This window comes from Lissotriton vulgaris, chromosome 5 (genome assembly GCF_964263255.1).
Source record: "Lissotriton vulgaris chromosome 5, aLisVul1.2, whole genome shotgun sequence".
In the NCBI taxonomy this organism is placed as follows: Eukaryota; Metazoa; Chordata; class Amphibia; order Caudata; family Salamandridae; genus Lissotriton; species Lissotriton vulgaris.
The window spans coordinates 536172365-536191039 of record NC_141693.1 but is presented as its reverse complement, the minus strand read 5'-3'; the positions used below and the strand labels follow the sequence as shown (position 1 = coordinate 536191039).

The following is an 18675-nucleotide window of genomic DNA, read 5'->3' as shown; positions in this document are numbered from 1 at the left end:
ACGGAGCGCGGTGTCACCGAATTGGACGCCGCACTCAGTATTAAATTAAAATAAATAAACTGAGCGCAGTGTCCATAAAACGGGCGCCGTGCTCAGGATACAGATAAAAAAATACTAGATAAAACCGACGTGTACGGAGCCAAGTAAAAGATCCAGTTGTCATGGGTGGTCACAAATGGAGACAGGACGGTTACAAGGAGGATCTAACAAGCCTCACAATGAATCAGAAGCCAGCATTTACCAAGGACAGTGACACCAGCCAATCAAAAATATGGGCAGAGAGAAGGCGATGCTTACACAGCATACTCGACTACTGCATGCCTCGCAGAGGGAGCAGCGCAAGCGCACCACCACTAGGCCCGACCTTAAAATTTTTTTTTAAAAAAGGCTGACATTGTTCAGATGGGATTGTACTGTTAAGCATTCATTCCAGTAGCCACAGACAAATACAACTGGCAAGTAGTCTGCTGAGACAGGGTCACCCTTTGCTTTCAGCGTAGTTTGTTGTCAGATCCGTGCTTGTTTGAGAAGCTCTTACTCTTGAACTGTTAGGCCTTGATGTCAGCTTACCAATGCCAACATGACATACTTTGGTCTTGGCCTACTTTTTCTGACTGCTCATTTTCAGTCCAGTAAAGGTAAAACTTGTTCGCTTCTCATAACCTGCAGTTGTGGAGTGCAGTGTGACCTGTACTTTCTGTTTCCAGGACCTTGTCAAGACTGAAAACAAGAAAAATGCTACACCAAGAAGCGTCAACACACCGTGTCCTGTTTCTAGCCCTTCTGCTGGGAACCAAAAGGTTCGTAGTACCTTTTTTGTGTCGCCGTTCAAGTTCTTCCTTTGTCATCGGGAAATGTGATTTTTATACCCTTTATTTGAGTCATACTTTTATAAATACGTTCAAATATTGTACCTCTGTAAATGTCATGTCGAGTTTGTATGAACTGTAGTCATCTGAAAGAGATATTAGTGATAGATTCCTTACCTTAGAATATTCCCAGGCGTCAGACTGGATCCGTAAAGTTTTTTCGTCAGCAGTACCCCTGCGCGTCTGTAGGCATAGTAGTATGGCTCCACGTACGTCGCTGGCTTTTTAGTTGCCGAGATGACGTCGCTGGTGCTACTTAGACGCGCCCACGAGCGCTGACTATAGTTCTTTCTTTTTCCGCACCAGCAAGCGCAGATACAGAGATCGTGGTACCCCAGTCATTTTTTGACTGATTTTATTGGGACTTTTGTCTGTTTACAAGTATGTATACAATCTACAGGTGCATAGGGATGCCCAGATTTAAGTCTTACGCGACCTGTCCCCCACGATGTCGGTGACGGACCCACACACCGAGAGTGTCTCTACTGCCTGTGGTGTGACCACGACTCCGAGTCGTGCCCCCACTGCCGGGCCATGGCTCCGAAAACTTTCCGCAGGTGGCTGGAGGCCCGAGAGTTGGTTCAGCGCCTTTCCCAGTCCAGAGGGAGGATGAGGGACATGGTGCGGAGCCATCACCATCACTCGAAGTCTTCGCACTCTGAGTCAGGTAAGACGAAGTATAATGAGTCGAAGAAGCGTTCTTGCTCTTAGTCTTCCCTTAGCCGATTGTGTGACACGGCTAAGGGGGCAGGTGGCGCCGCTCCGGCAGATCCTATGCAGTTGCCAATGGCCTACCCGCCCTTACCGGGTCCATTGGCGACTCCGGCCCAGCTGCAGGAGTTCCAGTCAGCTATGGCACGTGTCTTTGGACCGTCCGCCCTGACAGTGCCTCTTCAGGGCCGGCTGGGGGTCCTCGTGCTTTGACGTCGCCGTCGTTGACGCCAAGGGACGACTTCGTCCCCGGCTCCCTCCCTGGCGTGGGAAGGGTGTCGACTGACGCCAATTCCAATGCAGTTTGGAAATTTCTTTTCCTTTGTCCACCCACCTCCGTATGTTCCACAGGTTGTGGAGGACTGGGAGTGGTCTGAGGACCCTCTCGCAGCCCAATGTGAGTTAGACCCGGACTAGAATGAGGATCCAGGGGATGCAGGTGACCAGGATTATGCTCCAGAACCTGACACACTCTCCTTCCAACGTGGCTACGGAGAAGGGTGGATCATATTCTATGGTGTTGCGTAGGGCAGACGAGGCTCTCCACCTCGAACTCCCTACTGTGGCCGTCGGGACTAACCTCCTGACAGAGGTGCTTCGGACAGCTTCTGCTACTACGGAGCAGCTGCTGCCCTTTAACGATGCACTCTGACGTTCTTTTGGGCACCTGGTCCAGGTCCAACATGGGGGCTCTTGTGGACAAGAATGTGGCCTGACACCATTGCCCGGCCGACCCCGTTTTCCTCTCCCAACACCCCACCCTGAGAGCTTGGTTGTCCAAGCCTCTGCGTCCCCAAGTGCTTTCCCTTCTGCACCTCCAGACAGGGAGTCCAAGAAACTGGAGCAATTTGGGAAGAAGAGTTTCTCTTCCGCCAGTTCAGGCCTGCAATCGGTGAACAACTCATGTCTCTTGGGCTGTTACTCCCATTCTGGGTGGGATACTGTTGTGCAAATGCTGCCTCAGTGTCCGGTGGAGGCTCGGACAATTCTTTCCCAAGCTATTGCTGAGGGGAGAGACGTAGCCAAGTTCACCATCCGTTGTGGTCTTGACACTGCTGACTCACTGGGCAGGGCGATTTCAACGACAATGGTGCTCCGCAATCACGCCTGGCTGAAGACAACTGGCTTTTCTGGGGATGTCCAGAACACGATAATGGACTTGCCCTTTGATGGCACTCGCCTATTCGGTGTTGGAACGGTTTTAAGGACTCGCGGGCTACAGCCAAGTTCTTAGGCCTTTCGGTCACACGCACTCCTTCCGCTTCTGCTTTTTGCTCCTTTTGTGGCCAAGGAAGGGGCGCCCAAGCACGTTTGTATCAAAGCCACAGGCCTGTGCAGTAACAGTCTCAGCGCAGCCGTGGATGTGGGACCCGCAGAGGCGGGTCACGGGGCCAGGGTGCCGGTCAGTACACCACCCCCCTGCAGCCACTGCCTCCAAACCTTCCCCGTCCTGTGTTTTTGACCCACCAGACGCCAGTGGGTGGCAGGATTCTCCATCACCTCTACCACTGGCGCACCGTCACATTGGACAGGTGGGTTCTGCAACTGGTCCGAAGGGGCTACTCCCTCCCCTTCGAGACTACCCCTACAGCTATGCCACCACAGTGCCACAGCATGTCGGGGGATCACTTGACACTTCTCCAGCAGGAAGTTACGGCCCTCTTGGCCAATGAGGCCATCGAGCGCTTTCCGACACCAGAAGTGGGTTGTGGTTGTTTCTCCCACTACTTCTTGGTTCCAAAGAAGGACAAAGGCCTGTGTCCTATTTTGGACCTTCGGAATGTCAGTCGCTTCCTCTGGAAGGAGAAGTTCAAGATGCTCACACTAGCCCAGGTCTTGTCTGCCCTCTACCCGCAAGACTGGTTGGTAGCGTTGGACCTGCAGGACGCCTATTTTCATATCCCCGTCCTGCCGGCATTACCTGCGATTCATGGTAGGGCAGGAGAATTTTCAATTCACTGTGCTCCCCTTTGGCCTTACAAGCGGCCCTCGGGTGTTCACGAAAGTGATGGCGATGGTAGCAGCTCATCTGTGCAGAGCAGGGGTTTCAGTCTTCCCCCCCTATCTCACGACAGGTTGTTGAAGGCAGGCTCGCCCCAAACAGTCGTCTCCCACGTCCAGACTATGGCCGACCTCCTGCATTTGCTGGGGTTCTCCATCAACGTGCCAATGTCACACCTGATCACCTCTCAGAAGCTCCTCTTCATCGGAACGGTTCTGGACACAGAGCAGTTTCGGGTCTAACCTCCTGAACAGCGAGTCCAGGACCTTCGGGCTATGATTGCGATCTTTCAGCCCTCGTCCCGGGTTTCGGTCAGGTCAACCTTGATGCTGCTGGGCCTCATTGCATCCTGCTCACTAACCGTGCCAGATGGTATTAGCGGGCTCTGCAGTAGGACCTGAGGTTCCAATGGGCACAGCATATGGGGTACCTGTCCGACTACGTCCAGATCTCAGCTGCCACGGCACAACAATTGCAGTGGTGGCTCACAAATCAACATTGGGTCAGCGGCAGATCCCTCTCCCTTCTCCAACCGGAGCACACAGTGGTGACAGATGCGTCCCTTCTGGGATGGGGCGGTCACGAGGCAGAGGTCAGGGGCCTCTGGTCTCAGGTGGAGTCCTGGCTCCAGTGGAGGAGTGTGGCTCAATGGTTAGAGCGGCAGACCTTGATGCAGAGTTCTGGCCAGGGACCAGGGTTCGATTCCCGCCTCGGCGGGTCTCTGGCTCATAAATTCCGCTGACTGGATATTCTCGCCTCAGTGCCTATTCTAATCATGGGTCCCACGCTGCAACTCTGGGCAATAGCTTGCTTAGCCTCCACAACGGCCCCCTACAGCGCTGGGGATGCCTGGTTGCACCCCGGGGATGCCCAGCAGTGGACATTTCACGGGGAAAAGCCAGGACGGGTTCCCTAGCGGTATGAGTACAGCGCCAGGACACACTGCTTGCCGGGGTATCAGTGCGCTTTACAAATACGTCTACATTTACATTTACACATATATACCTTCTGGAGCTTCGGGCGATTATTCTTGCACTGAAACCATTCCTTCCCTCTGCGAAGGTGGTGCAGGTGTTCATGGACAACACCACCGTAATGTGGTATTGCAACAAACAGGGCGGGGTGGGGTCGTGGACCCTATGTCAGGAGGCTCTGCACCTCTGGACATGGCTGGAACGTCAAGGCATTTCTTTGACGGTTCAAAACCTGTCAGGTTCCTTGAACGCCAGGGCCGACAAGTTCAGCCGCTGGTGCCTGATGGATCACAAATGGAGTCTAACTTGGAGGTGGTGCAAGGTCTAATTTGACAGTGGGGAGCGCCTTGGTTAGATCTATTCGCCACCGAAGAGAACGCGCAATTGTTCTGCACATTGGAATTTCCAAGGCAGCACTCGTTAAGCGATGCTTTTCGCCGCGAGTGGTGCTGCAGTCTATTATACGCCTTTCGGCCTATACCACTTCTACCCAGAGTGCGGAAGAAGATCAGGCGCGATCGGGCCCAAGTCATTCTTGTGACACCGGACTGGGCTCAGAGTGTGGTATCCCAAGCTACTCAATATGAGCATGGATCCCCCGATCAGACTGCCTCTTCGGGAGGATCTTCTGTTGCAGCAGCAGGGGACGGTCCTCCACCCGAACCTGTCCAGCCTCCACCTACATGCTTGGAAATTGAGCAGCGACAGTTGATACCATTTGACTTGCCTGCTGAAGTCTGTGATGTCATTCTGGCAGCCAGGCGTCCCTCCACTAAATCGGTATACGCCTGCTGGTGGAACAAATTTGTGGCATGGTGCACAGCAAAGGCCGTGGATCCCCTTTCTGTCCCTCTTTCAGAGGTCCTTTTGTTCCTTCTTTCTTTGGCCCGGCAAGGTTCTGCTCTGGGTACTATCAAGGGCTACCTTTCTGCAATCTCGGCCTTTCTCAGGCATTCTGATCAGCCCACTTTTCAAGTCCCATGTTTAAAGATTTCTCAAAGGCATTACTCACCTTTTCCCTCCTATTCCTTTTGTGATGCCGCAGTGGGACTTGACTCTGGTTTTTACATTTTTGATATGCGCTCCTTTTGAGCCGCTTATAACTGTCCTCTTCGTTTATTAACTCTGAAGACTGCTTTCCTGGTTGCCATCATCTCCGCTAGGCGTGTGAGTGACCTTCAGGCTTTTTCCTATGGGCCTCCTTTTCTGTCAGTCTATCCGGACAAGGTTGTGCTTCACACTCTCCCTTCCTTCTTGTCAAAAGTTGTCACTGCTTTTCACATTGGGCAGACTACCACTTTTCCCACTTTCTTTCCACCTCCGCATCCTTCCAGAGGAAGAGAGGCTCCACGGTCTGGACCCAAAACGTGCACTTTCATTTCACCTGAATCGCACACAACGGTTCCTGGTGGATGACCAGCTCTTTGTTGGCTACGTGGGCACCAAGAAAGACCGGGCTGTACACAAGAGGCTATCTCCCGATGGGTCGTCTTGTATATCAAGGCCTGTTATTCTCTGGCTAAAAAGGAACCTCTGGTGGGATTTCGTGACCATTCTACCAGGGGTACAGCAGCTACTACTGCATTGGAACGTGGTGTCCCCCTGCAAGACATCTGTCAGGCAGCTACGTCGACCTCGCTGCACACTTTTACCAAGCATTATTGCCTTGACAGTCCATTCCGGAGAGATGGCTTCTTTGGCCGTTCTGTTCTCCGTGACTTTCTCGTGTGATCTTTGTTCGCAGACCCACCACCGGGGTTGGTATTCCTGGGGTATCTTTCCTAAGGTAAGGAATTTATCACTAACGTGTCTCTTTCAGATGCACAAGTTACTTACTTGTGTAACAATATATCTGTAAGAGACATTGGTTAGAGATAGATTCCTTACCGCCCCACCTATCCTCCCAGTTCTACGAACTGATTTCTAGGGTTAAGGTCATCCCTTATAGGGCCCTTGTTTCAATGCACCTGTGGTCAGTATCTTGCATGGCTCTGCGTTCCTGGAGCGGAAAGTCGTGTACAGAACTGACGTCAGCGCGGGTGGGCGCCTCTAAGTAGCTCCAGCGACGTATCTCGGCGACTACGACGCCAGTGACGTACGCGGAGCCGTTCGCCTACCGACTAGCAGGAGTACTGCTGACGAAAAAACTTTCTGGATCCAGTCTGACACCTGGGGATATTCTAAGGTAAAAAGTCTATCACTAACTAATGTCTCTTACAGATATATCGTTACACAAGTAAGTAACTTGTGCGCTATTAACCTACATGTTTTTTGGAGTGAAATCTCTCAAGGTGACATAGTTTGTGAAGAATGGACAATATTGATATTGTTAGATCTGGGGGTCTCTAGTTGGCAATGATATTCACCTTTGCCCAAATAGAGACCATTACTTCTAAGTCAGGATAAGGGGATTACACTCCTAAATAATCCCTGCTCTCCCCCTTGGTAGCTTGGCACGAGCAGGCAGGCTTATCTCAGAGGCAGTGTGGGGGGAGGGGAGGAGGAGGAGGGGGGGGGGGAGGCATCATGCGACTCCGCCCAGGCATCGTCCGTGTACATGACGTCAGCAAGGTTGTAAGTCCCACCCCGGCGGGCCTACGTAAGTTTTCTTCTGAGAATTTTTTCCGCGCCAAAGGCAGGGAAAGAAAAAGAACCGAGTACAGCCCTGAACAGCCACTGTGCCAGGATGTAGACAGCCCCCTCTGGAGACAAGGAGCACATGAAAAATTGTCACGACCACATTCAGCAGGACTACAACCCCAACCAAGAACAACGAAGGGGAAACTTGTCTCAAGACAAACAGAATGACAAATCTCCAGGGGAACCCCAGCACAGAGTGCGACCCCCCCCTCAAGGAATAAGGGCAAAGGCACGGTGAGATGACCCCAACCCAGGAGGTAGCAGAGGGACCAGAACCCTAGTAACCAAGGGAAGAGGGAGGGGGAAAGAGAAGGCAATCCCCTAACCTGGACCAGAGCAGAGGGGCATAGGAGAACATAACTCCATCCTCCAAAGAGTCAAGAGGAGGAAGGAACAAGAACAGAACAATCATCCTGTTAAATGAGCAAAAGAAGGCACTCACAGAAGATACAGCCAACCACCGGGAGGCGATTGCAGAGGACCAAGCCGAAGGCACTCGCAGAACGGGGAGGAAGGGCGGGCCGTGATGGAATCTGCGGCTAGAATCTGCTCTACCAGATACATCGTTATCGAAGGTAAGTAACTCGTACATCTGATAGACTACTAGCCGCAGATTCCTTAACGTAGAATGGATACCCTAGCCATACCGACAGGGAAGGAGGGTCTGCGAAAGGGCCCCACCGGCCTGGACATAACAGAGGGCCCCACAGGGGACCAGGCCAACGGACAAGGAACTACGGAACTACCTGTGGGACCTGTCCTGCAGTCCCACAGGTAGTTCCTGTGCTTTTTGGTGACGTTTGAGCATTTCCAGTATACTGCTCTTACCTTCGGCCTCACCTCTGCCCCGCTGGTATTTGCGAAGGTGGTTGTAGCCCATGCTTGCAGGTGGGGATTATATTCCTGTACCTCGAACAATGCCTAGTGAAGGCATGTTCATCAGTCAGTCCCAGACCACCTACAGATAAACATCCCACTCTATATTCACTAGGGATCTCCCATCAGTGAGCCGAAATCCTACATTTGGCCAGTGAAAATAAATCCCTTTGCAAGAGCTTCCTGGACACAGTTGCATTCAAAGCCTTCCACCCCGCAGTGGGTGGAAGGCTTTGAATATCCTGCAGAACATGCAGGATATACTCCAGTTTGATTCACGCTCAGTCCTTTTTCCCAGCCCAGGTGGTTCTGAGGTTTCTTGGCCTGCTGTTACCTGATGCCCCTTGAAACATGCAGGCTCTACAGTGGAGCATTTGTCTTGAATGGGTTTAGCACTCCGAGTGACTCTTGCACAACATCTTTAAATCAGGCTAGGCAGCTTGTGAGCTTCAGTGGTAGATGAAGGATTTCAGCCTGACTTGTGGCCAGATTTGTTCCCTTCTCTATAGAGCTATACCTATCCCCGATCCCGAGCTTACAGTAGTGACTAATAAGTCTACTCTGAGCTGAAGGGGGAACCTGGATAAGGTGGAGATCAGAGGCTATCAGTTGTCTGGACCCGCATTCCAGCTGGCTGGCTCAAGACCTTTCTACCTTCCATCAAGGGATGTACTCTACAACAGCATGTAGAGCAGTGTGGGGTCAACTATGCTGTGCCAGGAGGCACTGATGCTGTGGTACTGGTTGAACCTACAGTGATTTTCCTTTGTCAGCCATCTGGTGGGTCCTTAAATGCCACAGCAGAGGAATTCAGAAGGCGCCATCTAGCCAAACTTGAGGCAAATGCACCTGGAGATGGTTCATGGCATATTTTCTCAGTTGGTAAAGCTTGTGTAGATCTTTTCATCACCTCCAAGAATGTCTAGCTTTATACACTCTAGAGTTCACAACTCAAGATTCCTGGGAGATGCAATTTCACATTTGTCAACGTTTGTAGCCTGGTCCAAAGACCCTCGAGTCGATCTGCTGCAGGCTCAACTTTTAGGTGTACTCCTGTTTGTCGTGTTTTTGACTTCGCAGGTCCTTGCCTTATGCACAGTTAAAGGTTTTTTTATCAGCCCTTTCAACCTCTCTATTTTGCCTGATCACTTCTCTTTTATTATCCCCCAGTTGAACTTGCTTTGGTATCAGACATCCATCCCATGCCAGTTTCAGAAAAGCATAAATATTTATTTTTATTCAATAATCCATCCTTACTGTAAGTCTTCTTGTATGACGGCAAGAAAACAATTCTGTTGATCGTTGCCCCTAACAAATTAGTTTGACTAATTGATCATTGCTGCCAGTGGCGTTGGATCCTTTTCATGTGCAGCAGTCCCACACACTTCCCGCTTTCTCTCTTCCCCATCCCTCTAAGGAGGAGGAGGAGAAGTTTCATCTGTGGCCCCCCCAAGGGAGACCTTAGTTTTCATATTGATCAGCTTAGGCGCACCACATGTAAACACATTTTATAGGTTTTTGTGGTGCTAATAATGGAAGGACAGTTCAAAAGTGGACCCCATTCAGATGGGTGTTCTTTGCATAATAACATGGTGTACAGTGGCAATGAAGGAGCCTCTTGAGGTCTTTTGGCTCATTCTACCAGAGCTAAGCTTGGGAATATGGCCAAAGGTGTTCCATTGCTGAACATCTGCCAAGTGGCTACATGGACGTCTATCCATACCTTCATCAGGCATTACTACTTTGATTCTCAGGTCCTCAAGGAAGGGCCATATTCCCCCCTCTGTCCTGCAGGATTCCCTGGTGTGAAGTCCACTCCTCAGACAAACCACCTTTCTGGAGGTACTGTTTTGGAACCATTTCAAAAGGCAAGGAATCTGTGGTTAGAATTAAACCTCAAAAGAAGTTACTTACCTTCAATAATGCTCTTTCTCTAGCTGCAGGTTCCTCACCACCCCCCCTTCCTATCTGTTCTGTATAACAGCTGTCTTTGCTAACAAGGTTCCAAATTATATTTTGCCCAGTCATGATTCTTAATCTCTTACCGATATCCATATCAAATGGCTGAATGCTGTTTTGTAAACTGACATCTGCGCTCAGGAGTGGTTCCTATATACATATCTGTTTTATTTCTTCTGGGGGCAGGACAAGGCTGCAACTAAACAGATTGTGACACCCACTGGCACGCAGGAGGAGTGGCTGGAAAAGGTTTGTGGATCCAGTCTGGTGCCGAGGGGAGTTTAAAAGATAAGATATGTACGGTTAGTTATAGTATCCAACAGAAAAGAGTGTAAGAAAGTAAACACTTTCAGGAAATGGCCAGGTTGGACATATGGATATACCATTCTATGGTAGGCAGCTTTTGGGAATAATAGATCAACAATACTTCCAAAGGCAACTCCCATATTCGGACCAGATACCTCAACACATGCACCTCATCATTCATGACGAGGATGAACATAAGAAAACCAACAGCATTCACAAACCCTACCCCCTCCAATCTAGGTTGTAACTGTTGCCTCAAACGTCTGATTCCTCTCCCCTACCTCTTAAACTACCTTCTAAAGGTGGAAGGTCGCCCACTTTTCCACCAACGGGGAGAACATTACTGTGGATCCTGAAGTCATCCATCTGTTGCACAAGGGCTACACTCTTCCCCCTCCTTTCAAACTCTTGTCCCTCCTCCAGGATGTGCTCACCGGCACACTCCTCCATTCGGGTGGCAGAGGTTCTTAACCTGTTAAGCAAAGGGCCATAGAAGTGGTGTCTCTGTGAAATAAAGGGGCATGGAATTAGTCACATCACACAACAGAACAGAACAGGTCTGGAAATGGTGTATTGCTATACCAGACTGTGATGCAGTGGGCTGAGTGCATGAAAAGTATTGCTGAAAAAAAGGAATGCGATTCAAAACACAGTATTGTTGAGAAACACACGCTAGAATGATTCCCATCAGACCACCTATTATGGTGGAGATTGCGTCATGTGGGAATTACTGATCATACAAGAACGCAACCGACCTTGTAGTGCCGGTGCGGAAAAGGACGTCAGTAATCTAGCTCTGGTGTTGATCCTAGGCTAGTGTAAATAAAGTGCAGTGCTCAAATGATAGTGAAAGTTAAAATTGACTACATAGACTCTCGAGACATTGAGGCAGAAATCTGTGTGTCAAAGTTAAAACCACGCTGGGTAGTAAGACTACCCTGTCGCGCTGTGCAGAACGGTCAACATGTTTCAGCCATAGGGGTATTACCCCGGCTTTCTTCAGGACCTTTAGACTTGAAATAGCTACTGCAAATACACGTAGTGAATTAAGTGAAAAAATAATAATGTATGTGAAAAAGTAATCAATTCATGTACTGGACAAAGTTACATATCTACCAGGAACCTTGGAAACTTGGTTATGTCCACTGGAGGGAGAGAAACAAATCTTCTTCCTAATGTAAAGACAAAGGGTCTTATTATTTACAACAACACTAACATCCACACACACAGCTGCCTAAATGCACAAGAACTCGTATAGAAATTACACCTGCATGAATAATTTACATTCTGCATATCAAAAAGCATATTAGCTAAATCACAAGGAGGCATTTCCTCCTAGTGATACTCACCCAGCTTTGTGTGGGTGAAGACCTCACCTCACCCGGCGACCGCTCGGGAGTATGAGGCCCCGCTCTGTAGTGTAGAGAAAAGGGCACACTCAGCACAAAACTGTAAGGTACCCAACCTGATTAATCTACACATAAACCCAACAGACGTGTGTCAGAACCCCACTAGTCCAACCACCAAGCCAATCTCCCTAGGGACTGTCATAGGCTGTTTAGGGAGTCCCTCACACTGTGACATATATTCATGTCCTGAGATGCAATATAGACATATAAATGTGCCTCTGCAGATAAGCTCTATAGGTTTTTACCGGGAAAAAAACCTTTTTTATATTCAAAATCACAGCATACTGGGGGGAGGGTGCTCAAAGGTAGTACACTGGGACACCCAGACATATGTTACTTGAAAATATAACGACTTGTAAGCCCAGAGTCCCAATCCAGAAAGGTTAATGGTAAAGAAGCCTTATCAAGGCTTATGTTAACAAAAGTGGGTCACAATCTGCCCCTCAGCAGGAACTAAATGGTCCCATTATGGAGATCACGTTTTTGTTAAACATCTCACCTTAGCAGGAGTAGACTGAACTATCCCCTCAATGAAAACTAACTAATGTGCATGAGAACGTACAAAAACGAGTGTAGAAAAGCCTGAAGTGGCTCACCTGTCCGTCGGTGCCTCTGATGCAGAACCAAGCGGAAGTGGAGGTGAGTGTCATACCGCCTTGGCTCTATATATAGTAGCCGGTAATTGGATAGTAAACCATCTACGATGTATACATGGACAAATCGCGGAGGAAGGCGCGAGAAACAACACTATTCTCTAGCGCATGCGCAGTTGCTACGAAAAGCGACCTGTAGGCGCGTTGTTTATTCGGCTATCGGTAATGAGAGGGGAACCCGTCTGCAAGCTCTCGTAAAAGGAAATTCGAGCGAGTTTGCAAGAACCTTTTTCTGCTCGTCCACGCAGGCATACGAGCATGCTGTGTTTTAAATTGGATATACGGGCTCCACTCCTGGCCATAGCCCACAGGGAGACACTAATCACTTAAACATGCGCCCGGTGACTAGTATTTGAACCGGGATTGATAGACTAATACCCGGGCATTTTCAATATAAGCATGCTCAGATTGAAGCATGTAGGAAACAGCATTTTCACCAGTCTTTGGGTGGTAATGGTCAAAGGCACATCCTTACTGCAATGAATCTACATCAAGTTGTACATACAGGAGTGACTATGCCCCTGTTTATGCACTATTAGCTAGAGAAAAATAATAAAAATCATAATAATAAGAGCCTGCAGTGAGTCTCAGTACAATACAGACTCATCATTCTCTATGCGTCAGAGGAGAAATGGGTTGGACGAGAAGAGACAAGTGTGGAACATACAAAATTCAGTTGGGTGAGCTAACGATGCAAACCGAGATGCGTTTGCATCCTTACAACCATGACCCGCAACTAACCAGTTGCTCTAAATACTCAAATACAAAAAATTTGGGGGAGGGTCAAAGGGGAACGTTTTACGACCTGTCTGCTCAATCCCCTATACACAAGATACATCGCACAACAGAACAGGTCTGGAAATGGTGTATTGCTATACCAGACTGTGATGCAGTGGGCTGAGTGCATGAAAAGTATTGCTGAAAAAAAGGAATGCGATTCAAAACACAGTATTGTTGAGAAACACACGCTAGAATGATTCCCATCAGACCACCTATTATGGTGGAGATTGCGTCATGTGGGACTTACTGATCATACAAGAACGCAACCGACCTTGTAGTGCCGGTGCGGAAAAGGACGTCAGTAATCTAGCTCTGGTGTTGATCCTAGGCTAGTGTAAATAAAGTGCAGTGCTCAAATGATAGTGAAAGTTAAAATTGACTACATAGACTCTTGAGACATTGAGGCAGAAATCTGTGTGTCAAAGTTAAAACCACGCTGGGTAGTAAGACTACCCTGTCGCGCTGTGCAGAACGGTCAACATGTTTCAGCCATAGGGGTATTACCCCGGCTTTCTTCAGGACCTTTAGACTTGAAATAGCTACTGCAAATACACGTAGTGAATTAAGTGAAAAAATAATAATGTATGTGAAAAAGTAATCAATTCATGTACTGGACAAAGTTACGTATCTACCAGGAACCTTGAACACTTGGTTATGTCCACTGGAGGGAGAGAAACAAATCTTCTTCCTAATGTAAAGACAAAGGGTCTTATTATTTACAACAACACTAACATCCACACACACAGCTGCCTAAATGCACAAGAACTCGTATAGAAATTACACCTGCATGAATAATTTACATTCTGCATATCAAAAAGCATATTAGCTAAATCACAAGGAGGCATTTCCTCCTAGTGATACTCACCCAGCTTTGTGTGGGTGAAGACCTCACCTCACCCGGCGACCGCTCTGGAGTATGAGGCCCCGCTCTGTAGTGTAGAGAAAAGGGCACACTCAGCACAAAACTGTAAGGTACCCAACCTGATTAATCTACACATAAACCCAACAGACGTGTTTCAGAACCCCACTAGTCCAACCACCAAGCCAATCTCCCTAGGGACTGTCATAGGCTGTTTAGGGAGTCCCTCACACTGTGACATATATTCATGTCCTGAGATGCAATATAGACATATAAATGTGCCTCTGCAGATAAGCTCTATAGGTTATTACCGGGAAAAAAAACCTTTTTTATATTCAAAATCAGACCTGTTCTGTTCTGTTGTGTGATGTATCTTGTGTATAGGGGATTGAGCAGACAGGTCGTAAAACGTTCCCCTTTGACCCTCCCCCAAATTTTTTGTATTTGAGCATGGAATTGGTCTCCTGTTAAAAAGGACAGTGATCCCATCCAGGATCTCCACTTGCTGAACTTATTCATTCAGCATGACTAGTTCCAGATTATGAGTAAAGTTCTGCTATCCCTTAATGAGGGGAGAGTGGCAATGTGTAAAGTATTTGTGCAACACTTCAAACAGTAATAAAGTGAAAAACACCACCCAAAACCGGTCTCTTGCCACGTTAGAAAAAGTTATCTTTAATAAATAAAATTACCAAAACAAGAAAAATTCAACTAATCGAACCAGATATATGCAAGTTGAAACTTTTCAGTGAAAATAGCGCCAAAAAGCACAAAGCACCAACTGTGGATATCAGGTCATGCCAGACCAGGACAAAGTCGGAAGGTCTGGCTGACTGCAATGGAGCAAGGGCCAGCTACAGAGACCCAGTTAGGCCTGGTGAACAAAGTACCTTAAATCCTTGTTTGCAGAGCTTTGCAAGGGTCTGCTTCGAAGATGCATTGCGCAGCCCAAGTGATGTCGGTTCCTAGTTGTGGCGAGACTGTGATGTGAGGACCGGGGTTGAGAATACCATTCACAAGAGCTTGCAATGATAAGTCTGGCATCGAAGACGCATTAATTCGGGTGATGCATTAGCTCCAATGAGCTGCAGAGTTGTGACGCGGAGTCCGGCGTTGAGGCTGCCGTCGATGAGGGATGAGGGCCTGCGCCGGGGATTCCTCGCGCAGTGGCGCATTCCAGTTAAGCAGCAGGCTGCGTTGCGGGTCTTTTTGAGGGGCAAGACCCATGCAGCAGCAGAAATGCATCAGTTCTGCTCTGTGTTGTGCCATGCCGCAGAGGACATGCAGTTGTTCCACTGGGTCTACAGAGGCTGGCAGAGCAACTTAAGCCCTCTTCCAAGGGTCAGAGCTGGGGTGTCCCAACTTGGCTGTGTAAACTCACAGATGGCGTTGTCCAGGTGCTGGGGTCGAGGTAGTTGGAGCCTTCTATCCGTGAGGCTCAAGTCAGGAGGCCAGCCAGCTAGCCTTTTGAATCAGTCTTGGATCCTGGGCTCAACAGATGCAGGTCCAGTCCGTCTTACCCAGACTAAAAGGCAGCAGGGCAGCACAGCATGGCAGCAATCCTGCAGAGTGGCACTCCTTTAAGCAGCACAGCATTATTCCTTCCTGGCAGACGATCCAGAAGTGTACAGAATAGTGTCTGAGGTTCAATATTTTTTACCCAGTTCTGCCTTTGAAGTGACGGAAGCTTCTGTGCACATGCCTTTGAAGTGCTCAGGTCCCTGCCTTTCTTGTCCTGTCTCCAGACTAACTACAGGGGATATGCAGCCCTTTGTGTGGAGACAGGACACAGCAAGTGTAAGTGGGGCAGTGCCCAGCCCCTACCTCTCATCCTGTCAGTGACTGCTCACCCAGGCACACCCAAGTTCCCTACTGTGGGTCCCGTCTATGAGGAACACGCAAAGCCCAACTGCCCGCTACACCCAGGCACGTGACCAACAGATAGACTGCTGGTACCAAATGCAAAGGCAGGAAAACGCCAACTTTCTTTAAGTGGCATTTTCAAAATTGTAATGTAAAGTCTGACTTCACTATGAGTTAAGAATTTTCATTTTAATTCCAAAAGCACCAACCATGAATGAGTTAACTTGTTCCCATTTGGAAGTGTCATCGTATTAAATGTAATAAGATAACCCCAATATTATCCTATAGGACAGGTAGCCCTTGCAGTAGTGAAACATACATTTAAGAGTGTTTCACTACCAGGACATGTAAAACGTAAAACTACATGGCTAAGCTTTTAAATACATGGCACTGCCCTCTGGGCTGCCCGGGGCCTACTCTAGGGTTATTTATATGTATTAGTAAGAAAGGAGTTTGGGCCTGGGAAAAAAGATATTTTAGAGTATTGGTTACTAGCACGCCTGGTTAATATAGATATTCGACCTAATCTAATGTGAATTAAGTTAAAATCAAAAGATGATCTCTCTAGCTATTGCGTGCCTCTTGGTGTCAAAGGGCTGCCTGTCCCTAGGGTATCAATACTGTATGTGAGCGGTGCAAAACAAACTGTTAGGACCTGACTTAAGAGCACAGCGGGTTGTATTATTTTCCAACTAATAATTGTTTGATACTTTCTTTGTCCAAAAGAAACTCCTATTTCACAATGAAACACAGAAACAATTAATCTTTCATTCATTGAAACTTTTCTTGTTAATTTTTCAAGGTAATTTCAATGTTGTTCAACATGTACATTGTTGTCATTGCTTCATGAATTAGTTTTCGTACATATGCAACTTCATGAATAATCATTATATCACATGTTCTTATACATAATGACTGATACATATTAATAGCGGCAGTTGGTTGGTGTTGGTCCAATGCATTTCGGGGCAATGGGTCCCTTCTTCGGGGGCGCGGTATTTCAACACGTTGCCGATCGGTGTCAGCGTCTTAACGCTGATCAAGCTTGTCGAAAGGATTGTTACATTGTCGTAATTCATGTTTTGAATTTCAGGTTAGTTCGGAGACTAAAAGTTTTTGTGCCATCCACTTGCTATTATCTGCGTCCAGTTATATATATTTACCATCCACTTTTTTTATTCATAGATTACTGGATGCTAAAAAGTGTTCTCTTTAAACCCGTTCCAGGTATTGTGCTTTGTCTACTCTAATATGTACCTCACTTTATATATCATTTTCACCTTTCGGAGTGCTCATCCAGAGTATTTGTTTTATAGAATCCAATGTCACTATTTCGTGTTAGAGTGAATACTCTCCTCTTTAACACGACTTGTTAACGACAGGTCAGTGTACCAGTCGTGTCAGCGCTTTTTCCGTTTTTAGGTCTCGCCTGGACATCGCATCCGAAGGATGCGTCCAGGCTGCAGACTTAAAGCTGTCTGACACGGGGGAATGAGGGACAAGAAACTGTGACGAGCTTATCCTGGCTGGATTGAGCTGCGTGCACGCGCGTCAACATTCACGCATGCGCACATCACAGCCACACGCATACACAGCACTCACGCATGCGCACATACACACGCATACACAGGCACACCCCCGTCACCTACACGCATACACAGAGACCCCTCCACACACACCAGCCCCTCTCCTCTCGGCTCCACACACACGCACACGCATTTACACTTACACAGACACGCAGGCACCCAGACAGGCAACCCCCCCCGTCACACACACGCATACACACAGACTCCAGGACACATACACATACACACACACATGCACGCTCACACACATACACAGTCCGCCGCCGCCGCGCGCGCGCGCACACAGATGCCCCCCCCCCCCCCCAACAAGGCGACGCCCCACTCACCGGCATCCTCAGTGCAGCGGCTCCCACCGGCAGCAAGACTCTTCTTCCCTTCTTCGGCACCGGGGCGCAGGGTAGGCTCCTGCCTGCTCCGGTGCGCCAAACAATCGCGGCTCTTCCGTGGGAGGCGGGGTAGGCTCCCGCCCTCCTACTTCCGGTTGTCCCGCCCGGCCTGCCTGACTTCCTGGTCGCAGGCCGGCGCAAAACGCTGCATAAAAAATGCTTAGAACAGTGGTTCCCAAACTGTGCGCCGCGGCGCCCCGGTGCGCCGTCATGAGCAGCCAGTGTCACATTTGCGAAAGTTATAACTATTGGCATTGTAAATGACAAAGCTATTAATTTAGCTATTTTCAAAACCAACACATAAATGAACATTTGGTGAATTTCCATTAAAATATTTGACTTTTTTACTAAGATATTATTATACTGTTTTATGCAAACAAAATTTAGATACTGCATAAATAACTTTAATAAAACATATTTTATATGAAGCTTTTTATGTAAAAAAAAAAACTATAGCATAAAGCAAAAAACAATTGCCATTTACAATGCTAATAGCTCAAACTTAAATAATGCGAGACCTATTGCATTGCAAATGCTTGTTATCTTTAGCATGCGCCAATTCGTTTGCGTACTCTTTATTTCACAGCTTTAGTCACTGGGGCAGTTTACACTGATACACTGTTTAATGAGCACCGCGCATTGAATGAATCACCGAGCATTTAAGTTTGATCACGAGCACTTACGTTTTGGGAATTGTTTATAAAACTGGCACATGACACAATCTTGTGTTCGCTTTTCAACATAACCACACAGTGACATTTAGATTTTAACCTTGAATGCCTCGTTCTGTTTATGTGGGCTC

The 18675-nt window shown here is 48.1% G+C and overlaps 1 protein-coding gene across 1 annotated transcript in view; it reads left to right on the top strand.

Annotated features, from left to right (window-relative positions):
- The window catches only part of KIF20B (kinesin family member 20B), an 870233-nt gene that overhangs the window by 792447 nt on the left and 59111 nt on the right, over nucleotides 1–18675 (top strand). Inside the window, exon 31 of the mRNA XM_086921981.1 lies at nucleotides 708–800. Coding sequence (XP_086778107.1) covers nucleotides 708–800 — 93 coding nt within the window. The remainder of the gene's footprint in view (nucleotides 1–707; nucleotides 801–18675) is intronic.